The sequence below is a fragment of the Chroicocephalus ridibundus genome, chromosome 6 (assembly GCF_963924245.1).
Source record: "Chroicocephalus ridibundus chromosome 6, bChrRid1.1, whole genome shotgun sequence".
Taxonomy (NCBI): Eukaryota; Metazoa; Chordata; class Aves; order Charadriiformes; family Laridae; genus Chroicocephalus; species Chroicocephalus ridibundus.
The window spans coordinates 36,906,891-36,933,297 of NC_086289.1; the positions used below are offsets into that span (position 1 = coordinate 36,906,891).

A 26,407-nucleotide genomic window follows, 5' to 3' on the forward strand; every position below is an offset into this window, starting at 1 on the left:
AGAACGTGACGCTCGTGGTATGAAATAATCCCCTTGGCAGCTTGGGTCAAGAGCCCGGGTCTCGCTCCTCAAATTCAGACACTAAAATCTTCCAAAAATGCAGTTTTCCCAGGTGTTAGAAAAGACCTCACCGAAAATTAAAAAGAACTAAAAGAGAAATGAATCCTTCGTGGCTCAAAGCAGGAGGGAAAGCCGCATTAAATGCGAGTCAGCACGGAAGGCTGCCACCAAGCAGCTTCAGCAAGAGCTGCCTCCAGCCCACCCACGGCAGAGACATTGCACCACGGGGCTGTTGCCTCACACCAGGCATTGCGTGTTCATCCAGGGAAAAGAGAGCAGCAGCAATCCCTGGCAAGGCCTCTTGAACCTGCAACCGGGCTCAACCGAGCACAAAAGGCTTGATGGGACACGCAGCTTGTAGGGCGACAGCAACTCAATGGGAATGTGAATCCTGCCGTTCAGCCCTGGATTCCCAGTGACATTTTGGGATGTGCCTTCTCCCATCTCTGCAGCAAAGGGGAAGCCAACACAAGATCCACCAGCAACTAGCACACAGTAAGGAAACGAAACACACAAACATCGTTTTACAGAAGTTTTTATTGTTCATTAAGGAAGCTTTTGTGCAAAAATCAAGACAATGTTCTTTAGAAAGCAACTGCACGTGTCCCCTCAGTGTAACTCAAGCGGGTCAGGTGCCAGGGTCCACAGGAAGGGAGAAAACTAAAGAGACTCCCAGCGCTAGCACAGGATTTCCCCCCTGTTCACCTCGCCCAACGCTACTAAAAACCCAAGAAAATTAAAACCTTGCCAACGGGTAAGAGCAAGTGTCAATCCGTCCCCACCCTCCCTCCAAAGAGATTCACATTAAGAGAACGCCATCCAGTTTAAAAGCTCAAATACCACACTACATGCCCCGGTGTAACAGAACCCGTACCTCCAGAGCAGCGAGGCTGAAGAGAGCCCATTTCCCATATCTGGCCTATCTACCCCAACCGGGATACACCGCTGGAATCACTGCGCAAGCCTGCCAGGACAGAAAGCTGAGGGTATTTTACATCTTTAGGGGAAAATATTTTTCTTTCTGTTTTTTAAAGCCACGAGTGCTTCAGCATTCTGTACAAACGCTGTCAATACTGCCCAGACATTTAGTATGTACACGAAGAAGTAACAAGAAAGCTGGTTTTCCATTAAACTGCATGAAAGTGACTTTGCCTGCTGCTACAGCATTGCTGCTGGGGCTCCCGCCTCACCCAAGACACCCCAGGAACAGCAGCAGTTACCGGCACCTTTCTGAAAGGGACGGGAATTTTCAAAGCTTCACCTCTGCCCAGCTCCTCCTTCTCAAAGGTCTTCTCAGAGCTACTTTGGTGCCTCTGTTTTGGGGGGTTAACTTCATCAGAACTATGCCCTAAATGCTGGTAGAGGACACAAGGTCCGTCTCAAGCACGACTGTCATTCTCAAGGCCCCGACACCTCGAGGGCCTGACTGGTTTCCAGGGCAGCAGCCCGCCTTGAAAGGCTTTTGTTCAGAAGTTCAGGCCGTTTCAGTGGGATGCCGCAGAGGCACGAAAGACAGGTGCTCAGTTATGCCAGCAGAGCTGCCAAAGACCTACTACGCTGCTCTTATCTGCCACCTCCGCTTGCTGCTCGGACGCATTTCCCAACAGAAATGGGAACTCCGGAAAAAAAATTCAAGCTGTTCAGAAGGGTGAGTGTCAGTGAAAACGGGTGGCAGCCATGGAAACTGCCCGCCTCATAGCGCCCGTGAAGTTTTAGATGACTGAAATATGGTGTGAGAGAAAAACAGACTGAGGATCAAACTGGCAGTTTACAATAAAAAAACTACACATTTTTCCATGTGTTGTGCCCTCTACGCTGAGCCCACTTTGACATATGCACAGCCCCTGATGACTTTTTCCCTTCCATCTTCTACGGACCCAGCTTGCTCCACCTCCTTGGCACCCAGCTGGCTGCATGTAGGAAGCTGCAAGACTAAGCACAATTGAGCAACTAGGATAAGGAAAAAATGGGAGCCATTCCTTAAGTACGGTCAGCATGCTTCAAAAGACTGAAATCCCACTGTACAGGGCTTGACAGTAGTCATGCTTAGACTGAGTAGTCCCAGGAAATAAAAAGGACATGATCAAAGGCTGAGGGGGGGTTTCCTTAGCTGTAACAACACCGTGAGCTGTAAGGGTGGTCACTCAAATGCAAAAGCATGGTCACTCAAATGCAAACGCATCCCTTTTTTAGGTACCAGTTACTCTGAAAGTTAGCTGGGCACACTAAGTCCCCTCCTCTGCATCTGCAGAGCTTTGAAAATTCCAGCCAAAGGGATTCCCAGATTCAACATTATCCCTTGAGAGCTCCCCTATGGTTACACAGAAAATTAACATTCCAGCCAGATGTTAAAAACACAAAGCATGTAGTCTTCCCAATGCTGACTACAAACACATTTGAAAGTTTAGTCGCTATCTTGTTCTTTTTTAAATTAAAAGATAACGTCTTGTCTCATTTCACCTTTTCTGCCATTCTTCCCAGCACCTAAAAACCACTTCAGCCTACCAATTAAAAAAAAATAATCTACAACACACTGACTATTTTTAGGAGTATGAGTTAAACTGTACAATCAGAGATATCTTTGTTAAGTCAACAATGAAGATCTGATCCTTCAACAGCAGCACTGCTACAGAAGAGTTACAATAAAGGAACTTGAAGGTCAAATTGTTAATGAGGCAGAGAGGAAGGACATTTGAGATACAGCTCTCTGCCAACCTCGGCCCACAATTTTAAGAGCCATGGCAAGCTTTCAGAACTGGAAATTCTTCTTCTAGTTCCACACGTGACGTTTGCAGTGATCAACAGCCTAAAGGGGAAGAAATGGTGCATGTCAGTGGGGAAAAAAAGGCTGTTTGCAAACAAGTGTGCATCTACACACACAATTCAACACCTTATTCTAAGAAAAACAGATTTGCTCCCAAGATATTGTCACAAAGTAAGTGATCCCAGAGAGGACCGGAATAAATAACAGCCTCATCCCCACTCAAAAGCTTCAGAAAAGAATGCTGATGGCCCTTAGCCATTAAAAGGCCTGGCAAAGAACGCATCAGCCCACAGCAGTACTGGAAGCCAAATTTTAGTCTGATGAGAGGTCGTGACATGGTCTGATGGCTGTGGGAACCCAGACTAAATATAAAGCTCACATCGTACCTTACTACAGATTCTGAAATGCCAGCAGAGGGGTGGGGGATAGGAACGAGGGAGAGAGGAAACAGGCTGCTTTAAAGCTAAGGGCTCTGGAAGACCCTCTGATCACACTCAACCACCTCTAGCTAGTACCCTTTTGCTTCCTGAAACTGGAATTCATCCACTTGAAAGTGTGGTATAGACGCCGGAAAGGTAGTTTATAAGGAGCTATCAAAGACCAGCAGGAAACTTGAGGCAGAATCCTGCGTTACGTACATTGCACTGAGCGGCAGTCTCCATGTTCTTACACCAGTAGCCTGGGCCCCAGACACAAGCATCATCCCCCAGGAGAGGCTGTTTGGCCGATCCACAGACTCCAAGTTTCTGTGAAAGGAACAGCAGCAGAGTCAGCATCTTTCTATTTGCACCAAGAGATCTCAAGTCCAGCCTCACGCCTGGGCTTCCACCTGACCGAGTGTGGAAGCAACACCGAGGTAGCTTCAGCAGCTCCCACAGTACCACGCTCAACTGACGGCTGCAGTAATGCTCGCAGCCAAACGAGTAGACGTGAAGCAGTAATCTGACACAAGGAAGAATTAAGTTACCGCAACTGCTTCTTCATATTAAGTGTCGAGAAACAGAGATTCTAGAAAGGGCCCTTCCTCAAGAAAGGTCATTTAACTTCCTCTCATCGCATTCAGGGCCCACTACACCTCGTTACTGAACCTCAACAGTGGACAACCACTGGCAGCTCTTTTCTTCTGCCCTTCCCTGCACGAGGCTGGCACTCGGACAGCTGTCCATTCAGTATGCCCGAGGTCTTGCACAACCGCATTTGCTCCAAGCATTCAGTGTGCCGATTTTTATTCCGGCAGTTTCTGCATGCTAGGCACTGAAAGGCACACAGAAGAGCAGGCAGGACTGCATCAGAGCCCTTACACAACAGAACTACACGCAATACTCACAGTGCAAACAAAAGTGGGATCCATCATCTCTGCCAAGAGTTGCACAACCACGGGTTCATACTGTTCCACAAACTGAACACACTGTAACACAACACAGGTGGAGAGAGTCTCCTGTTAAAGCCTTAGAAAGAAGAGTGAGATACAGGCCTGTATGCTACTCCAGACACCCCAATAATACACTCCAAACTGCTAAACCACAGGGTTGAGCTCTGCAGATCAAAAAGGACACAGCATCGCACTAATCACACAACTACATCATTTTTTTCTGGCTCACACCTGCCTACAGCTGTCGGCAGACAGGTTATGATGAGGAAGGGGGTCACAAGGAAAAGAACCAAGCGGGACAGACTTTGGGAAAGGAACCAAGCAGGACCAGGCTTTGATTTGCAAAGCTTAGTCTCTAATGGCGGAGATCACTGCTGTCTCAAGAGGAAAGCACACTGAACAAGCTGGAGACAAACATCCTGAACAGGGCGTCAGCGATGCAGTAATGACTCTTAAGCACTTTTAGCCCAAGTAATTACTGTTCACTTCAGACCAGGCGGCGGCAGCAGCAGCACCAACGCTTCCCATCGACAGCAGTCAGCCCTCTAGTGGAGAGGCCACCTCCGAAGCACAAATAAAAATATTGCTGTTCTCAGCAGAGACTAACAGCACCGATTAATAAGCAAACCACAGCTATTAAACGGCCTCGTAGCAGTTAGCGGGAATAGCTGCTTCATAGCTGCTTTAAAGCCTGTATATCATATGCCTAGTAAACTTGTAAGCAGTTGCCACTTGCTGACACTCAGCAGCCACCTAATAAGATTTCCAGGTAAATCCTGATAACTGTGGCCTAACAGGTGTTGCTTTTTGCTGTCTCACTGGAATTATGCCAGCCTACTTCCAATTACTTTGTTAATCCCCCAAACAGGATCAGTGTTGGGCGGGGAGGGAACCAGCACAAAACCCTTCAGCTGTTCCCACCCACTGTTCTCAGAGGATTTCCAGGCAAACCTTTACTGACTGCAAATTAGTGCAACAATCCAGCCAGTCAATTCAGAGCCTTAGAAGTCTCCATCTATTCAAAGGACTGCCAAACCCCCAAGGACCGGGAGCGTGAAAAACTAATCCCCCTGAACCCCAGACTCCTTCCAGCCTCCAGCAGAGGCAGGCTGACTACTATTCTAAAAAAACACCAAGAGATGCCGCTCTCCGGTTCTTCCAAATACTCTTGCAAGCTGTTTCGACCTTCTCATCATCTCTATCTGCCTTGTTCTGCTGGAAAGGCAGGCAGCTGCACAGCGAGGTCTGCGTGGTTCATTTGGCTGCCTCGGATCAAGCCTGCTCCCTCTTTTTTGCTCTACTGCACATGAGAAGCTGCTACACATTGATGCTAACTAATGAAAGGAAAAAAACCAGGAAGGATCAGGTTGCTGAACACCTGTGGACAGTTTGTCTCCAGCCAGAGACCAAGGCAGTTGGCCAAACACAGAGACCTTTATTGTGAGTACCTGGACATTTATAGCAGAAGTAGAGACACTTGAGAGACGGACCTAAAATTAGCATGTAGACAGAATATCAGGCAAAACACTTAGAAAATGAGGAAAGCATAATTGTCACTGTAGGACCTATGTAAACCCAACAAATCCACAAGGACAGTTCCCAACCATCAAGACGACCATTGCTTTTTAGCCTACCTCCCGCACAAGCGCTTTACCTGATCACTGACAGACTCCGGCAGGAAGTGACAGACTTTTTCCAGTAAAGCCTCAATTTCAGCTGTTGTGGCATTCTTCTCCAGTTCTTTGTCTGCATAAGCTACCACCATCTTGCAGATATCACAGAAGCCATCTGCAGGTTTCACTAACACTGAGAAGGAGAAAAAAAAAAAAAACCAAAAGGCAAACATCAGTGCTTAGGTAGTTCCCCCAAACAGAAGAAAGGAGGCAGCATCAGCAAAGTACTAAAGCACGTATCCTCAAAAGAGATATAATCATAGGTGAACTAGCTCATTTTGCAACACCAGCGACTCCTCATTACCAACCTGGCTGCTGCTGTGGAGGCTTGTTGGCTGCGCAGCATTTCAGCATAACGCACACAGCTTCAGGATTCGTTGCCTCCAAGAGCATGTCAATCAAAGCCTGGCCATAGACATCTATGAAGTCCTTGCACTGGTCTTTGACGCTTCCTGGGAACAGGTAGCAGATCACCTCCATTTCATGTACAATCTCCTCCTGAAGCACAGTGAAGGACGAGTAGCAAATGAGGTACAGAAATCTGACTCGACTCGTACATGTTTTCCTTCCCCCTCTAATACAACCCCATTTTAGCCAAAGCTTAGGAAGAGGTACCATTTCCCCCACTTAAATACCTCTGTCTTGTTGCTCTCCAAGAGGCCAGTCACTTCTTTCACCATAGTCTCACATATTTCACACACGGAAAATGTTTTCTCTTGAACTGAAGCTTTCTGAGTACACAGAAGAAACATACAAAACAATAAATCACATCTGACAGGGACAGTTCGTAAAATTTGTCTAACAGCATTCACATTCAGGTGCGGCACACCAATTCATTTTTACCTAGCTGGGCAGCTTGAGCTGAATTCAAAAGGTCACGCAGAACCCAAAACCAACCTCATAGGTCTCAGTAAAAAGCCTTTTTGAATGAACAGTCATTTTGTATGACTAGTTAAGACTACAATCCCCAGGTTGTATAAGAAGGGAAGTTGAATCTAGCAGACACAGAAGTAAGCAGTCTCACAGTGACTGGAGTCAAGAGAAATATGAACTAGTTGAGGACAAAATAACTAATTTACTAGAATTGAGAGCACCCTCCTGTTTGCAGAAGGAACCTAGAAATTGAGGGAAGCTGTCTGGAGCCTGTTAATCTGAAGTTAACTGTCCTCAAAAGATACTTTCTTTTTCAAAATAACCTCAGCCCATGTCTTACCCAAAGGCCATGGGAAGCTAAGGTGCTTCTCCAAACTCAGAGCTTCAGCGTTCTGACTCTGATCACTTATTTGCATGTGCAGAATACTGTCCCATTTTTTCAAGCGATTGAAGCTTAACTCCAAATGCAGAGCAAAAATCAAATGAAGCCATTTGCCCTCTAACCTCTGAGGTGTCATTTACAATGGCTGCTATACTCTACTGCTGGAACAAGAGTTCCCATTTCAATCCTCAAGTATTACCTTATAGCTTCAGCTTAGCATTGGCTCTGCTGTTCTAACAAATCAGTCAGCTCACCTACTTCACAGATCAACGTGAGAAATAACAAGTGGCCAGAGGAATTTATATGCAGGGATACTTGAATTATTCTATGCACAAAAGCTCGTATTTTTTTTTTGTTTCACCTAGTTCATTACACTAAGGCAAAAAGGAAGGCAAAGCTGTTGAGCGCAAGAAGTCCACCTTACCTCCACTGTTTCCATTTTCACTTCATGAACCACTTGAGCTGGCACCAGAGTCTGAAGGGGAACAGATTTCACGGAAGGACAGAACCCAACCATGGCACAAATGTCCTTTGGTTGCTGTAAAGAGATGCATAAGCAATTTTTAAAAGTCTAGAAGACTCTGCCCTTCCTATGGAGCCTGTGAGCAGGCACAGGGAACAAAGTTTTAAAAGGCTCCAGCACAACCAGAAGTTTCATGACTACTTCTACTTCAAGTATTGCCAAAGCATTTGATATGGTTATAGGCAGAACAACTACCAGATAAAATTTAGTAATTCCTTTAAAAGAGGAAGAGGTTAGGCCACCACATCCATTTAAAAAACCCCATTTACCGTGAGCTAATACACTATGCAAGACCTTCAAAGGAGTTGACTTAAGAGCTACCAACACCAAAACAGGCCACCAGCATCACATTAGACCTGCATTCGCAAAGCTGCTCCCCTGAAAGCTTTAAGTAATCACAGAAGAGGCTAATTATCCTGACTTCAGAGTTCACCCAAAAGCTGAAAGAAACATCTAGAAGAAAGGACTCCTTTTCTCATCCACAAACTACCTTTTTTAAAGCATCCAGTAACATCACATTTTGCAAACAGAAACAGATTCCCGCATTACTGAACACAGCCTATAAGAAACAAAAGTTACCCATGTTAAAACCTAAGGCTAACGCTTTTTACAAGTATCTGCAGTAACTGTATTTCAAGTGTTCTTTTCACAGTAAGAGGGAAAAGAGCAAAGAGAAACAAAGCCTTTCAAAAGGCTTTCTAAGCTTTTCCTCAAAGGTTTCAGAAACATATAGTACTAAATGCAAAAATAAATGCCAGACATGAGGCAAACTGCTCTAAGGGGGCCACATTATTCCCACATAAAGTGAGAAAGTCTGTACAGAGTAATACACAAAACTTGTATTTTCCCACCTGAAGTCTACTTAAGCTAAAATAACAAAAGTTACCTTTGGTCCTATGGCTAATTAGAAGACCATACCCCACACTGTCACCAAGGCATCAAGCTCCTTACAGCAGAAGCTTATGGAGCAGTTAATACATCATGCCACAACCTCATGCACAGGCAAAAGCAGTATCTCAACGATACGGTGCTGCTTCAGACTACTCCAGGCAGTACCTTTAAGTCAAGCCCTTTGGTTCATGCATTGTAAGAAGCATTTCCAGGTATTAATGTTACAGCATCACCCACATACACACAACATGCTGTCTCACAGAGAGATGACAGACACAAGGTCTCCCAGGACTGGTTAAATTAAAAGACCAAATAACTCTAGGAAGCAGGAGCCTAAAGGCCTCCCACATCTTCTTTTCAGTTCATATACTCCAAACATCTATCCCGTTGTCCTAAATTTAAAGGTTAACCAAGAAAAGACCCGGGGACAGCTTCACACAAGCCCTTCTGAGTCCAGACTTTAAATCTGAAGCTGGCAGGGGCCACCAGCATGCTTTTTCCAGAACTAACCCCTCTTGTATGAAAGCGAGCATATTTTCTGCTCTACTGGCCAAAGAATAATCAAGCTGAAATCTTAGTAGATACAAACTGGTATCTGGAGCTGGAAGTAGGACTGATCCACTGGAGGAAGTCTATAGTCTTTCCCTGATTTAATCACATAAACATCCCTTGTATCTGTCAACACTGAGTACAATCACACCATGTACACAGCTAATAAAGCAAGAAGTGAACTACAAGCCCTTTAAGAGCCAGAAGTGAACTACAAGCAGGCTATCACCACAGGCAAGTTGCTCACCTACCTGATCCTTCTGTTGACAGGGGAGATTGGAGACAGAGGAAGGAAGGAGAAATTAAAGATAACAGTTAAGAGAAAAAAAAATGTCAAGCAGTTGGAACTGCATATACTCTTTCCACGAAGATGATGATCCCCACCCCAAAGATCCTTAGTGCTGCACATTTAATTGCACAGTGCTAACCAGCATTATTCATTGGAAGTTATTAAAACATCCTGGGCAAGACTACCTCCAAAGAGTCTGAGCAACACTCAGCCGGATGTGAAGTGTGGTCACGCTCCAATTTCGGGTATTAACAACACACTGCATTGCAATGCTTAAAATGAGAAACTAACTGTTGCTGGAACAAAGATTTGCTCCCCATCCAAATGCTTAAGAACCAGTATGACAGTAGCCTTTACCAACTGGAAACAAAAAAAGGCCACTGTGCTGCCAAATTCAGGTTCAAGTCAGCCATGTATTCTATTCATTAATTTGGAATAATTTATAATTTGTTATGTTACTTGTGGCATCTAAGCACTGCAGTCTTTAAGGAAAGGCTTACCCATTTTTGTTAAAAGACTTTGAAATCTCTGGATAAAGGGCTGCTATGGAGGTGGTCAAAGGTAAAATATACTGTAAGTTGCTGCAGAAGACCAGAGCTGGTGTGGTACCTCTCGCTCTCCATGGCTCCATCAAGAGCCCGGAGAGCAGGAGTCTTGAGATAGTAATTCCAGAAGAAGCATGTTTAATCTCGCTTCGAATAGACACAATTATCTCTAAAACTTGAACCGATTTTGCAATACTGTGACAGACCAACTCTAATATGCTTAACACGGTATTTGGCGGGGGGGGGGGGGGGGGGAAGCGGTGTAAAGTGCAGGACTGAGATAAAAGACTATAAAGGAACATACGTAATGCACCTTCTGTGTTTCAAAGGATTAGAGCGTCTTTTGCGCCGCTGAAGTGGTTGTGAAAGAAAAGGAAAGTGCTAAAGAAAGCATTCTGAGACTGAAGTTACTATCCAAATAAATGACAAATTCAAAGCACTAACAGCAAGACTTACAGAGCAAGGGCCCTCCCCAGACTTTTACTGCAGTAAATGTTTCCTGTTTCGAAATAAGTTAGCTACACGAAGCAGAAAAAAATAACTGAGAGCAAACATCATATTCTATGGATCTTACCATGTGCATCATCATTTGGATAGCCAAGTCAGAATATTCAGAGATATAGTTCTTGCACTGCAGGAAGTGGGAAAAGAAAGTCTTGTAAATATCAAACCGCTTCAGCTGTAGAGTTAGTCTAGAATTTTCTAATACATCTCAAGGTATTAATTTACCTGCTCTACTTAATAACTATTCTGTTATCTTTCAGAGCTTGTCCCAAATACAATATGGCATTTCAGGTTACACAATCATTGCACACATAGCTGCTTATCTGATTAGTCCCCTTTTCTCTTCCGCTCAGAGCAAAAGCACTCCCCCTCATTAAGGGGGACAGGACCACATTACCCTGCCAGATCATTTTTATGAAAAAGGCCTTTAAGGGCTAGCAGCAACCTTCGGTCTTTTTCCATCCCCCCAAGTCCCACATACTCCATCCCCCCCAACTTCTTTGGCCAGAAAGTTTATGATTTCAGTGCTGTTATTGTTATACTGCGTAACGTATCGCACATGTGACACACTCTCCTTTGTTTTGTTAAATAGAGATTACATTGAGAGGATTAAGGCACCAAGCAAACTATTTCATGTTTGTACACAGGAGCAGATTTTTAAACAAAAAAGATAGGTTACCATGTCAGACATTCCAGGTCCCAAACGGTCACACTCCTCCTTGGCATGAGCAACCAAAGACTTCACAAAAGACGAGTTTGTCCTCACCGCTTCCTGAACATCAGTAACCAGCTGAATGCAATCTTGGCATACATCCCCACTTCCCTGGACAAAGAGTAAAAGGAAACTTAAGGTGATGTATCTTCACATCACGCATTTTAGAAGCTTCTGCTACTACCAAGTTTTAATATACACAAATCTCGATAAATACTACAGAATACTCGAAAGCCTGAACTAATACGAACAGACAAGCTACTGCTGGTACACGCACCAGCCACTAGATGGAGATTAGGTACCTACTTGGCTCTGAAACCCGAGATAAGATACCCAATCTGCAAAATCTCTTGGTTTTGTTACAGACCACAGTGGGAAGGTTTCTAAATTTGGCACAGATCTTACCTGCTCCACCCACAGCAGCTTGTTATCTGCCCATCCAGCCGTTTAACTCCTATATCTAGGCTTGCTATCAAGTCTCAGCCTCTACGCACAAGTTCATTGTCTCATCTACTCCCTTTTGTCAACTATTTGTTCTTTTCTGATCCAGTCTGTCACCTCTGGATTCAGAGATGAATGCTTCCCCTGAAGCTAGCAGACTACGCGGAATGTGAGAGAATTCTTCCTTTGAACGCTGATGCAAAACTTGTTCTCAGAAGAAATTGTTTCCAGTAAAACCTGCCTGACTGCTACATCACTGGATGGGAACAGCCCAGCACAAGACTTGCCTTTATAGACTGTGGTTGTTAATCCAACATTATACATATGGTCCACAGGGGTTGCAGCTATCATCTTACTTAGCTTTAAACCCACAGGTGAAGCAATAAGGTAGCTGTCTGTATGCAGGAGAACAAAATTCAGTAGGAGACAGTCACCCAGGTGAAGCACATCAGCATAATCTGTGCCCAGCACAACAATCCCACACCAAGAACCATCAGTAAGTTCTTACAAAAATGAGCGCTGAAGCTTTGGAGCAAAAAACATGCACTTCTCTTGCATGCTGGAATAGCACTGCACCCTTACCTGAGACTTCTGCTTGGGTTTGTCCTGAGGGTAGAGGAGAAGTGGCACGTTAGCCATGAACGGAGATGCCAGTTCAGAGAAATCCAGCTCTGGTATCTTATTGGACTGGAGTTGTTTCTGAAGTTTCATTGCTGCAAGGTGCTTCTGAAGGGGCTGGCACAGTGAGAGGGCACTACATACGACTTCAGGTTTATCCTAGGGGAGATAAGATACATACATAAAGCTCTAGACTGACGGCACTTTCATATGAAGGTCAGAGTAGAAAGTCATTCAGCTGAAACACGATAGGAAGGGAAAATGTTTCACAGCAAGGACTCAGTTTTCAAATTTACACCATTAGTTGCAACACCAGTGATCCATACAGGATTGAAGGGATCATACGCACAATCTTATGTACAAAAGAAACTCAGCCATCAACAGGAGCATGACTTTTAATTCCAACAATTGCAAATCGTTATCTACTTACTAGCTCTTCTTTGATCATATCCATGATAGAGGGTAGGTAGGAATCCACAATTTCTTTGCACTCAGAGACCAGGCCTTGGTCAGGAAGAAACTCGCATGTCTTTTCCAAGTAAGCACGGATCTCATCCTATAAAAGATACGGTGGGCTACAGACTATCAACATATATATCTATATTTATATGCAGGACACAAAGCCTAAAAAAAGCCCCTTGGACTCAGGCAGGTCCACCCAGTTGGCAAATAAAAATAGAATGAGGTTTTACACTATAGGTCTATCTTCCCCAGTCCTGGACCTTCAATGAGACCTTGCCGAAGTAAAAACATGAAATACTGCTTGCAAGGTCTGCACAACACAGTTTTGCCTGCATAGGACATTTACATTTAAGAAGAGGAAGCGAAATCTTGGACTCACAGGTTCACAAAACAGAATGGGAAGAAGTGTCCACAACAAAAACAAAGTCCACTTGGTGTAATTACCCACTTTTAGAGACGGCAGTATCCCACCTTTTAAGATCGATGGCCCACTGGCACAAGAACGATTTTATTAAGCATCTACAGTCAATCTGGGATGTGTTAGAGCACGAGAGGCTCTAGAATTTGCTAATCTCTAAACCATAAGAGGCCGTTTAAAAGCTTTTTCCCATGTACTCTGTCCCCTTTCAACATCTGCTGCTTAAGGGAAACATCACACAGACTAGTAATCCACCCCCTCACCTTGCAATCTTGTTATGACAATGAAATCAAATAATACCTTGGGGCAAGGAGAAGGGGAGCTCTGCTTACCTCGGTGCCATTATCCTTCAAAACCTTGCCAACCACCGTCACAAGTTCCTTACACAAGTCACAGGGGATACTGTTCTGCAGAGAGAAGCAAAGAGTTACTTTGAGACAGAATTAAGTACCTGTAAATGCAGTGTGCAAATAAAAATGCAAAGGAAGAGCATCACTTTTGGAATTGAAGTTAAGGAAGAAACACTGGCCGAAGCGAGGGTGAGAAGAGGTGTTTTTAAATCGAGTGAGGCTATTCCAAGCGTGTCGAGCTCCGGTTTCTTCAGTAAATCAACATGGTATGAAGAAGCAGGCATGCTACCACTTGCTCCTTCTACCTAGTCCCACCTCCCTTGAAGTATAAAGTATACTGCCCCGAGAAGCCTTCTCCTGAACCTCTTTTACCTTGCTCTTCAAAGAGTTCACACTTACTAGAAATTTAATAACTTCAGAATATCTAGCAAAGCAGCACTCACATTCACCACAAATGCAATTTGAAAAGCCCCGCTAAATCTAACATTTGTACCATTTTAGCTTTCATAATTTAGCATATGCTGTACCTTTTGTGGAACATTAACTCATGAGAAAGGCCTGAAGAATCATACAGCTTCTTTTGTAATAAGCCTATCAGTTTGGCACTGTTCAAGTTAAGAACAGGAAAAGGCTCTACGAGTTAGGAGTCGGTTTAACAAAGAGAAGCAAGTCTGAAATCCACTAGCTCCATCCCAAGCATTGCTCAGTGACTGTGCAACAGGTCACAGGAGAAGTCAGCAGACAAGTTATGCGAGACAGAGAAGTGGAAAGCAACCTTTATCTAGCACCCAAATTAAGGGAGAGTAACCGAGGCGTAGTGAGATGTAGCATTTAACTCTGATCAGAGACTTGAAAAATCTTCATCAGCTTATGGAAACCAGCTACCTCAGCTACAGGTGGGAAGAAGTCTCAGTAGTTGATACTTACTACAGTAGGCTTGTTCCAGACATTCTGCTGGCAGTGTTTCACCGCTCCGCACTGTGATGCTGTCCGAAGACTCTGACACCAGACCTCTGGACCCTTCACGCAGTCCTTCTGCCACAAAACAGGGCTTGCCACAGCTGCCAAAGAAAGAATCGTTCTTTCACAGTTGCACATTTGAATGATTTCCAGTCCAAAGTGAGAAGGTTAATGCTGTATGGTATAACCACAACCTTTCCATTAGGCCACTTAGATTTGCTAGACATTTTTAAGCACATTTCCATCCAGCAATTTCTACCTGAAACATAATAACGAGTCCCAAATACAGATTACACAGACAAAGAACTCCAGAAAAATCAAAACAGTTGAACTTCTCTACTGAAGTGCCTGACCACCTCAGCACTCCATTGCCCCAACATCTACCTTTAAGCAAAAACAAAACTAAAACCAAAACACCCACTTTGCTTAGCACACAAGAACTACCAGCTGACTCAAATCAGAAAAACTAGTCATTGCAGAAATCCACAATTCAGACAGCCGATTCCCAAAGCTACAACCCCACTGTCCTTGCAGTCACTTCAACTCTGAATCAGCAGTTGCATCTAGCTTGTAATTGCTGTCTGCATTCCTTCTCCCAGGTGAACCACCCTTTCGTCATACAGCAACTGTGAGAGCTAGCAAACTAATCGGATTAGAAGCCACAACACCGCACACATTACATGGGGGACTTAAGAGCCAGGTGCAGACCAAAACACTGAACAGGAAGTTTCAAGTGTCAAAGCAAGAGAGGGACAGAAAACAATGTGAGACATGTTCCATCAAAGAGTTCTAAACCCATTAGATCTCCTTACACTTTGTTTCCTCTTGGTCAGTTCTTCCATTGTATAATGACAAATGCGTGGGGAAGAAAAAGAGCACAAGTCCTTTCCTGGACATTACCTCCCAGCCCACATGGAATTGTCTCGCAACCTATAAAGTTTTGAAGTAAAATTTAGAATATCATTTCTGCACAATCTTCCTAAAGAAGTGTAAGAGATCTTCACTATTAGTAATTAACAGGGCAAGTTAATCAACCACACCTTTTAGCTGACTTTCCAAGCTTTTTTTTTTTTGCGCACCCTCTCTGAACTGGACACCTAACTTCTCCCACTTCTCTAAAACCATATTGCCTGTCAGTAGTCTCAGTTTCTTCAGCAATCTCCTACATTGCGCTAACCTATGAAGAAACAACTCCTAAAATCCTGCAGTGGACAGCCTCCAAGGAAATTTGCCACCATCTAAGCCTACAAGGCACTGCTGTCGAAGTTTTAGGGAAAAAAAAAAAGCCCATTCAAACCCATTAGCTGTAGAGGTGGTGTTGTTTAGGAGCCATTATTTCCATGTCAATGCTATTTACACATCACAAAATGATGTAAAATTCCACTGTCAACCAAGAAGTAGGAATTAAGCTGTTTGATTCCTACGAAGCTTCTGTTAAGTTTATAAAGAGATGAACAATCACTTTTCCATTACTCACATCTCAGTTCTAAGCAATTAGAGGATCAACTTAACAGCTGAATTACTAGTGCATCTACTAGGTACACAGCCACTACACACCAAACAGAGCCAGATAAACACTGCATTATAGGTGGCATTCCCCAGCCTTCTCAGCTGTTGATTTATAAAGCCTGTTTACACTGGATTTCACAGAGGAATGACCCATTTATTTTAAGAAAAATGTGCTCTGCATACTTAATCTTCTACAAAAAAGCGTGAAGTTTGCCACTCTCTCTTCCAGCAAAAAACCTAGATTGCATATTATTCTTCAGCAAGACAGCACGCTATGTCTGCTGATAAGACCATAGGAATAAGACTTCAAAGCTTCTAATAATATATGGCTAGCAAAATATTTACAGATGGTTTATTTTAAATCACAGCATTATTGATCTGGAAGCACTAATAATAGTTAAGTTTCAAAGTCAGATTGGTCAGCCAAATAGCTGTCAGCTCTGGCAGGATGACAATAACCAAGTATACGCTTGGTTGAAAGAAAAAGTTATTCTTCCCTTTCAAATATTGGTATTAAACAATGGCAGGAAGGCTCTGCAAGGCAGAGTCAAAGCCTGGGTGAAGTCAAGCAAGACCTTGACTTTCACCGTAATTAAGGGCTTCCAGCTATTTACAAGTATAGCTTTTAATTAAGCACCCCGAACACCTTCCCACTGGTACTATTTAAACTCCTCACTCCTGTACAACATCAGAGCAAGATGAAACGCCAATATACCTAGAGAACTTTTCCATCAAAAAAGTCAACAGATTCAGGAAACCTGAATCAGCTATGCCAGGAGGATGAACACTTATCTACAGAAAACAGAAACCGGAAGAGTGTCCTTTCACTTACAAAGGACACTGGGGAAGTTCTTTCCTTCTGGGAAGGCAACTCTACACTCCATGCTTTCAGTACAGCTCTTTCTGGTCAAACAGTGACTAGGCAAATTTGTTTGTTAGGGCCACGCATCACTGGCACATTTTAGAAAGCAGCTACAGAGCAAAGACGACACACACTAAGCATGGCTTCTTTTCTTCCATCTTCCACAGTGACTTTAGTTAAGGTTGGATTAGTTTACTCTGTATCATGTTGAAATGTTTTTTATCTCATAACTTAATGCCTAATGTGAAAGGATGCACCTTCACTGCAACAGTATCCACCCCCCCTTTCTGAATGTTCTGGGAAAAACAGAAACAAAATTTAAAAAAACCTCTGCATTAATTCAGATCTTGCAGATTCAGAAAAGAACAGCCTGAAATCCTTTCCCGTTCCCACTACTTTTTCCTTTAGGTTGTTCTAATTTAACTATGAAGCAGTGTTTTTCCTCATATATTAACGTATGTAACAACACAAGCAAATATGCCAATGAAGTGTGTTAAGACCTTGTGCTGTTTCACATCAGCATGAATAGTTCTGAGTCTTAACAGTAACCTTACCTGCCCCCTCAAAATAGCCTCTGCTGCAAGAATAGTGACACCTTAACGTGGTACTGCACATCCCGAGCACAGCAGCAATCCAAGAGACAACAAAGCACTGTCAGTTACCTCACACCACTCCTAATGCTTGCTGGATAAACCCAATGGGATTACCTTCTTAGTTATCTCTGGCATCCCTTTATTTTATATATTCTTCTTTACCTAAAGGTCGTCCATTTTTAAATAGATTTCTCCTATTAGATTTCTCCTATTCTCCTAATAGATTAGCTCTCAACGGTCATGCGTCACACTCACCCAAAGCTGCCCCCCTTCCCCAGAGTTCTTGCAAGCTGCTATTTTTAGAGCACCAAACAAGTTTATCTGTGAATGCCAGGGTGTTCCTTCACTTGTCCTCTTCACTGGTTCCTCCCTTCTTGAACTGCTTCAGAGATCTAGTTTCTCCAATTTTAGAAGGAACAGTCTTTGCTCCACCAAGTTTTTCCTAGATTAAGCAGTGAAAGAAAACTGAGGAGGAAGGAGAAGTGGGGGTAGAAATGCAATCCATGTATAAAGGGTACGTCTTTTGGATGTGAAAGACTTCAGCTTTCAGGCTTTTAGCCAAGCTGACAGCCAAAACGCACCCTAGGATCCTTGCATACACTTGCAGCTTCTTGAAACAAAAACATAAACAACAACAAAAAAGAGATTCATACCCACTCTGCCCTCACTGGTGCTCATGTCTGACAGACAATAGAAGCCAACTCCCAGAACAAGCGTTGCCTCAGAAACACAGCCTGAAGCCCAACAACATGATCAAAATACTCCATAAGCTGAAGGGTAACAGCAGAAATGGAAGGAGAAACCTCTTCTTGGAGGCCCAGGTCAGCAACCTAACACTGTCAGAACACCAGTCGCGCAGTCCTGACAAGTGACAGCTACTGCATATCGCATGGGGCTCTGCCAGGAATCCACACAAAACCCAGTTTAAAAGCTGTGAAGATAAAGGGAAACCTACAACTTGTTCCTACAGTGGTACTATCCTACTTACTTCAGCGACTGTGCATTACTCTCAGACACTTTTTCAAAGGGGCAAGTGCCAACTATTATCTCCTTCCTCAACACTAGGCATCTGGAATAGAAACACTAACATACAGTCAGGAGCTAGTGAAGTAGAAGGGACAGCCCTCTCAGACAATGACACCTTTTCTACTTGGAAAGCTTACAGAGCCCTGCATGTGAAAGCATAGTTCCTCCCTTCTCTTCAGAAAACAGGAACCTGGAAGGAAGCTTGTAATGGCTGGATTACCATTCTGCAAGGAAAGCTACTGGAAAATTGTTTGGATAATTACCTTTCCTGAGAACAACCTTCCCTTCCCTGAAGCGTTTGTGTTACTCTTCTCTTCTTCCAGGGAGAGCCAGCCTGAGTTTCCTCCCGAGATTCTCAGGAAAACATCCTAAGCAATCCCCTCCAAAGCTGTACTGAATCTACTAATGAGACTTTCATGATTGTGCTTAAAAGTTAACACCTTATATAAGCTCCTATGAACAAGGACTCTGTATGGGCTGCACCAGATTCCCAAGAGTCGGGAGGATAAACCAGAAAACTATCGCCCAGAACACAAAGAAATTCAGCTTGAAGATTCAAGCCTCCTCCAAACCAAACTGCTACGAAAACCTTGGTGCAAGCAGCATTTTTACAGACAAATTAATCTGCAGTTGGCAAGAAAGGGAAAGAGCTGAGCTGCTGTTCACTTTATTGGGTTGAAGTCAATTGTGGAAGATAACTTGGGGTGCTGTCAACTCTTATGACTTCATGACAGTCTAATTTGTTCCGAGCATATTAACACATTCATCGGGAGGGATGGTCTTTCCCAGGCTGTCCCACTTTGCAATGTTAAAAAAAAAAAAAGACCATTCCTAATCTCCCAGGAGTGGCCCATAGACCAAGTGAATGCATCGGGTTCTGCCATTCTGTGCTCACTTACTGACTTTTCCCCATTTCTGCTGAAAATTGCAAAAGCAAAGTGTGTTTAAGTTAAAGAAGTCAAGAGGGATCAACTTCTCTTCATCAAAACTTACAAAGTGTCAACAAGTCAAGGAGTGACCTGAACCTGGAGTTATCTGAAGGGCTCACTACTCCACAGCCTCTCTGGTCAGTTAGTGAGTTTAAGTAACATTTCAAAAGTTGTAACCATATCACACCCTAGTAACTCATGCCAAAGGTCTACTACGCCTCTGGATTGATGAGGCAGTAAAATGACAACAGTATTTGAGAGAGTACAAGCAATTTATGTAAAAAATGGATGAAATCTGGCTAGCTGTTATCAGTATTCCGCGTTGGTTAAAAAAAAAAAAATCAGTCTTCCTCTCCAGTATCTACTGATCAAATATCAAGCTTGAAACATTTGTAAGTAGAGCAATTCACAAGAAATACGTTTTGAGATAACACCATGATTGGTCTCTTCCTCAAAGCGGGGAACCCATTCTCATCTTGGTATGCAACCTCTGCTCCAAAACATTGTTCTTACCTCAGATGCTCACCTGCTTCCCTACCAGAAGAGGGAGGCAAGAGAAGCATGGTAAGAGAAGCACTTTGGGTATGTACAAGCAACCACAACAAAGTTAAAGACAGCAGAGAACAAGATGAGCTGAGACAGTAAAATCAGCTCTACTGTCCCAGTAAATTGTCCCCGTTACTATAAAGGTTGCAAGATTAATTTCCACATTGACCAGAGGTTGCTACCAGGTTGCCAAGCAAGCCCCAACTTCTGCCTGAGATTTTTGTAAGACAGAATCCAAGAGATATTTGGATGTTCAAGGGCATGTGGTAGTCATCAGGAGTAAGCAGTTCCAAAAGGAATGTTAAGATATTCCCAAGAAGTTATGAGAAGCATTTTTCCCCTACATCAGATGCTTGTAGAAATACACCTAAATGTTTTGAACATACTCGTTGTTTCTGTTTTGGGGTTTTTTTGGAAGGGGGGGTCAGATTTCATGCAAGTTGCTGCAGAAATTCTGTATTCAACATGCCCCTTTTACCTGGCAAATATATTCACGCCACAAAGAATGGAAAAGTCTGTTAGTTATGCAGCGAGCCATGTCTGTAAGAGAGAAGTTACTTGCCACAGGTTACACTGCAGTCCCAGGAAAGCACAAGTGAAGTCCAGAGGCATCTAAAAACTTCAGAACAGAAGGGCAGCTCAAGACACTGCCAGGAAGAAACAGAAGAAGAGTCTCTGGGGTAATGCTCTTTTTCACACTGCTGCCAGAGAAGTGCTTTAATGCAGAATGAATGCCAGACACAGAAGACAACTCAACAGGAAGCTCTCTCAGGGAAAAGGAAGACATCAGACCCCCGCAGCTGAGCACAGAAAGTATGCCAGAGGGATGAAAAAAGGACGTTTTAAAATGCAGCTTCAGGGAGTACAGCAGATAGCAATGGGAGAGCCTGGAAAAGGCAAACTGTGGTGCACAAGGTGAAAGAATAACCTACGCAGGAGTACAGTGATGAAGCAGCTGATACAGCAGGAAAGAAGAAAGCATTAACCTCTAATCTCTGTGTACTAATAGCTTGCATCCCGATGTGAACATAGTCAAAGGATTTTAAACTGTTACATTTGGAAAAAACAAGCCTTGAAATCTCACTGCAAGATTCATTTACTCAGCATCTCCAAGAAAATCTCTCTATAGGCAGACTTTTACAGAAGTAGAGAACAAAGTTTAAAAACTAGTTAGGGTAAACAGTGAAAACGTGAGACTCTTCATGCCAAGAGAAAGAAAAATACCGATATCTGAAATTAAACATTGCTCAGTGACCAAACACACAGTCAAGCATTGCCTCAAAATATACGCACACACTACAAAGACCACAAAGTACCCCCTTTAACATGTAATAGGAACTCTAATTTCTTAATAGCAGCAAATTAACTGAATACAAAAGCTGCCACATAAAAAAAAAAATTAAACAGAAAATGGACTAGAGTAAATCCTTACAGAAAAAAACAAACAGAAACCCTTTTTTGTCATGTAGCTCTAAGGCGTTGCTGCAAGTCTGCCTTGAAAAATCAGATCCACATAAGGCATTGAAATAAAAACCCACTGGCAGCCAGCAGTAACTGGTCCTGCCTCCCCCACAGATATAAAGTAAAAATCTTCCTGCCTTTTATACCAGAAAACCCTCCCTAAAACAGCACAGTTCAACCTCCCGGAGAGTCTCAACTGACATCACCGTCACCTGATGGAGACGTGGCTCCGTTTTGCTGACAAGCTCCCACTCTCTTGTTCCACCCTCCGCATCCTCTCGGTTTTCAGAGATTCCCAGAACTGCTTCTTTGTGGTATGCTGAATAGCACAAACTGAGATTGGAAAAAGACCGCATAAGGCTTCATAAGCTCTGCAGATGTGATCGTGCATTTCTCTGAGCACAACCATGACCAGGCAAGATGAGCTTGCGCAGCTCCTCCAGACACAACACCAAGAACAACCCTTTCTATTTATACCTCATACCTCTTCTGCAAACAAGTAGGAGATTGTGCAAGGGCAGGTTTACACAAGCCACATGACTGGTACACTGTCGAAGCACCGCTTCGTTATGTGACAGTCGTAAGGTGCCTCATACCCACAGCACACTCTCTTATTCCTCTAAGAAAACAGGGATATATTTTTTAGAAATAAGACACCTTCCACGGTTTGCTTAATTTCATCTACAGGCTGCACTGGCCCAGCTTTTTTGTTAGAAACCACATTCCCAACTACAACAAGCTTGCAAACTACAGAGCATAGTCCAAGTTCAGTTATCTTCTTCTTCTGCACCCTCCAGAAAATTCAAGTCAGACTAAAACAGACTTCAGTGTTCCTGTCCCCAGATGTTCTGACCAGTGTTTGCTAGAGGAATCATACATCATACAAAAATCTTGGAAAGAAGATTAAGTCTACTATTGGGGGGGGGGGGGATGAAATATTCATATCCTCAAACTTTTTACTTTCTGCTCCGAGCTTAATTTTATTTTACTAGAAGAAAAAAAGAATATATATATATACACACACACTTTCAGCTCCCAGCCTTCCTTCCTGGTGTCAAAGTCCAGCAATAATCAAAGTGCCTGTGAATAGTGCAGAGATCCCGAGTCCTGCACAGCCTGCTTTAATTCCTTCGTGCCTCCCTTAAAGCCAAGATGCACAGGAGCACTGTAAGTAGGTCAACCAAAAACCCTCATGGCCTACCAACCATGCTGTAAGCCAGCCAAGTAACTCCATTAGGATACGCCAAGGGTGGCTAGATTTTGATACAGCTAATTAGTTAGCTTAGTAGATGAAAACAGTGTTTCAGGTTGTCACAGCAGAATCTTCAGAGAAATCTGCACAATACTATCATAGGTGAGTCAATCAGCAGTCATAACAGGACTTTGGTCAAAAAAGACAGGTGTTTATTTATATTAAAACAGTGACTTCGTAAAGAAAAACAGGCCTAACAAGTCTTCTGCTATGCTCAGTTGCATACGCATGCCTTTAACAGGTAAACCAAGCTAACTCTCATTGCTGAACTGGTTTCTCATCACAATTTCCTTAAATACACTAATGGGAAACCTGGTGAATACTTCAAGGCAAATCCTTTTCACTTTTAAAGCACATGAAACTACAACAATTTTAGTGATTCGGAAACAGTCCCAACAGAAATGATAACTGGTGGCAGTTAACTCAGTGCAGAGCAGACACTAAAGTCACACTATTAAAGCAGATAAATAAGTAGAGCGAAAGCTGACGTTTACTTTCTTTTCTCCAGCCTGAAAAGTCTGAGATTCTCTATTAAATTATCCACGTACCAGTATATTTAAAAACTGCACCTAAGTACAAGAGTAGTGTAGAATCATGTGAGATCTCCTAGGCATAGTTTACTGTGCTAATGGCTATTCCTATGGCTTTTAAATGCCTAGTCAGGCTTTTTTTTTAGTTGACTCGTGACACTGCAGGTTAAACTCATGGGGAAATAAACGCTAGGTTTAAAGTTGTCCTACTTCAAAGAAAATTTTCCAAAAAAATCGGGTGCATCACTGTATTAGACCTTCAATTTGGGGGGGTTTCAGCCATCCCATACCACAACCTAAAGGTGTATTACCTCTCCAGTCAGTCTACGAATCATTTCTGTAGCTCTGTCTAGCTTCTGCCAAAGCACAAAATACAAGCACTGCCTTTTCTAACCTCTAGCCCTAACGCTAAAGGCAGGTTATCAATTATTCCCATCGCCACTTTCACCTCATCAACAAGAGGCAACAAGGCAGCGAGCAGCAAAATTAGTGGAATTTTCCAGGGTGGGGGGAGGCAGGAGACCCTAATGAAACGAGGCTGCAAAAGTCACACGACAGAAAAGGCTACCTCTTGCCACCCGAAAGAGGATTAACAACCCAGAGCCAAAGGCAAATTGAGCTACCGACAGAAAGGCAGTTCCCACCAATTGCTCTTCTGAGGTGACATGGACACAAACTGACCCCCACGCCACCACAGAGCCACCAGAAGTCACTTCCCTAAAGGCAGTAGGAAAGGCTGGTTTTTCACGGGAACTTCCCCCTCCTCCCTGCCTTTACCTGCTCGGTGGGGTATTTGGGGCGATTCCCCCTCAAAATATAGCTGTTTCACCACAGCCACCCCCGAAGGCGCCCTTGAAACCCACCCACCCCCTCAGGCCTTGCTCCCTCAGCGGGACCGTTAGGCCCCACACCGGCAGGGCGCTCCCCCCGCCCGCCACCTCCTCTCGGCAGCCTTCGCCCGGTAGCTCCTGCTGGGAGAAGAGAAGAAAAACAGCTTTAGGCCCGGCCTCCCTCTCCCTCCCCCTCGCCCCCCGCCCTCAGCCCCCCTTCCCCGCTCGGGTAGGCGCCGTGTGGTGAAGGAACGCCGACCACCGGGGTTAAGAGCGAGGGGAAGGCGGATGCCGGGCCGCTTACCGGCCGCCAGGAGCCCGAGGAAGCAGAGGAGGAGCCGCCGCGCCATCGTTCCCCCCTGCACGCGCGTCTGCAATGCGGCGCCGCCGCCGCCCCCCCGCCCCTTGATAAAGGCTGCGCCGGACGCCATTGCGCATGCGCCTCCCCCCGCCCCCGCCCCCCTGCGCATGCGCAGCCCGCCATCGGCGCCTCTTCTCGGGCGGGCGCGAAATGGCGGCGGGCAGGGGGGAGGCCCGAATGGGTTCTTTCGCGTAGGGCCTGCCAGCCCCCGCCGCTTCAAACGACCCTGCCTGGCCGGAGGAAAGGCCCCACAGGCAGCAGAAGGTGGCCCGGCGCCTTCCAGATGCTGTGAGAGCACCACAAGCGGGAGGGCGCCCATTGCTCCCCCCACCCTCCCCTCAGGCTGGCTTTTCATCTCATCGCGGTGCACAGCAGCAAGGAGGAGTTGTGTTATGACAGAGCTTCCCATCTCGTTCCCTGGGGTTAGGAGCTGGAATGGGTGTGGGTGCAGCAGCAGACTGCTGCTGCCTGTTGTCACCAGGCACCTGCGTGGTCCAAAGGAGCAGTAATTAAAACGGCAATTAAGGAAGACAGCCTGAATTGACTTGGTATCTCCCAGCATCTTGACTCCCACCATATCCCCGGAACTGATTTGGCCAACTAGAACAACAAACTAACCCAGAAAAAATAATAAAAAGCAGTATTTTCCTCCTGAACAGCAAACCGAACCAGCTCAGCTGAAGGCCTGAGCTGGTCCCTCAGGCAGGACCAGGCTCACCAGGACTGCAGGGAGCTGCCGGACCAGATCCCCTCTGGTTTTAAACCCACTTTTCTGTTGCTGGAAGAAGGGTCCTGGTAAACTTAGGTGCTTCTCACAGCCTGGAGTGCTTCACTTGGGTATCCCCTGCGGCCTCACCGTAACTCAGAAAGACTCATCACTTCAACATCTGAAGTGCTGACCATCAGCGAGGCTTATCCAGCCCACTTCATGAGGGCCTTCAAGGTATCGGCCTTCATCTCAGGGCTTGTTAGATCCCTACCTACGTGTTTGTTTTTCAAGGACGAGACTTGCTGATAACACTTAAGGTTTACTTGCAGTTTTTAAAGGAAGTGGATCTGCTCTGTTTCACTTTACACCAAGCAGGGTATCATTTCTCCTCTCCTTATGAAGACCTTTTCAAAATTAAAAGCCAAGCTAAGAGGCCACTGTGGGAGGCTTGTTATCTCGCTCTTCTTTGTGAGACACGGTGGAAGACCTCGATGCTGACACAAGCCCTTTGCCCCCTGCCCATCAGCACAGCTTCATCCCAAGCCTCTGCTGTCCCCCCTCATCGGGAGCCACAGCTCTTGGGCAATTCCCAAACCGGAGCCAGACGCACCTGGACTGAATCAGCCATGCAGAAAACCACCCCCCCAAAACAGCAATTTTGGCCAGACTAAACAAACAACCTTTACTCTGGTGCTAAAGCCACCTTACCTAGGCAGGGCTGAGCATGCCTCTCTTATCTCAGGAGCGCACACAAAGTGCTGACAAGGCACCTTGACTTTCTAACCAGCGGTCAGCTACTAGCTTGGGAACACAAAAGAAGACCCACCCAGCTTTGTGACGAATATTTAAAAAGGGGGGTTAAATAAGACTGTCTGGAACAGGAGAGCTATTTCAGCAGGCAGGGTGTTTTTCTTCTGGGAACTGAAGGACAGGGGTAAGGAAGGCCTAGCATTGAGCTAGCAGCTGCCACCCCCAACCTGTTCTCATTTTGGGCACCAAGAGAACTAGTAGCCCAGGTTTCCCTGGAGCTTCACCAATTCCAGTTGATTTGGTGACTTCCCCACCACCACCACCAAGTACAGAGCATATAATACCTGGCCTGCAGCTTCATGACAAATTGTCACCATGACATAGCTTTCCTGCTCTAGCCATACTGCCTGCTAGTTTTCTCACTTAAAAATGGGATTAAAAAAAATAAATGAATATCAAAGGGCATCAAGAGTTGGAGCTCTGGCCATCTGCCATCGACGACGGGACTGTTTGCAAGAGTGGGGAAACCTCAAAGGGCAGCTCAGCCTGTCGAGACCAGGTCCAGCTCACAGATGCAAGAAGCCAACTGCATGAAGAGAGACCTCACACCGAGGGTGCAAATGGCAGCCGTCCACCTTCCGCTTTTGCTGAATTTCTGCTGAG

At 44.6% G+C, this 26,407-nt stretch overlaps 1 protein-coding gene across 1 annotated transcript; it reads right to left on the bottom strand.

Moving 5' to 3' along the window:
* Window positions 1–579: 579 nt before the first annotated feature.
* On the bottom strand, window positions 580–24,370 carry PSAP (prosaposin). The gene is made up of 14 exons (XM_063339916.1): window positions 24,229–24,370; window positions 14,354–14,487; window positions 13,409–13,483; window positions 12,627–12,752; window positions 12,161–12,355; window positions 11,105–11,248; window positions 10,496–10,552; window positions 7,549–7,662; window positions 6,505–6,600; window positions 6,178–6,367; window positions 5,851–6,002; window positions 4,152–4,232; window positions 3,463–3,570; window positions 580–2,866 (listed from the first exon to the last, which is right to left on the bottom strand). The coding sequence occupies exons 1-14, from the start codon at window positions 24,353–24,355 to the stop codon at window positions 2,831–2,833; spliced, it is 1,635 nt and encodes a 544-aa protein (XP_063195986.1). The 5' UTR covers window positions 24,356–24,370; the 3' UTR covers window positions 580–2,830.
* Between the last annotated feature and the right edge of the window lie 2,037 nt (window positions 24,371–26,407).

Bases quoted from the DNA above. Each gene is read 5' to 3' on its own strand.
- PSAP (XM_063339916.1), bottom strand. From the start codon at position 24,355: ATGGCGTCCGGCGCAGCCTTTATCAAGGGGCGGGGGGGCGGCGGCGGC. The intron at 11,249-12,160 runs GTAAGGGTGCAG...CTCTTTGTCCAG, and splicing joins AACCCAAGCAGAAGTCTCAG to GGAAGTGGGGATGTATGCCA. The intron at 4,233-5,850 runs GTAAAGCGCTTG...GTTGTGTTACAG, and splicing joins CGGAGTCTGTCAGTGATCAG to TGTGTTCAGTTTGTGGAACA.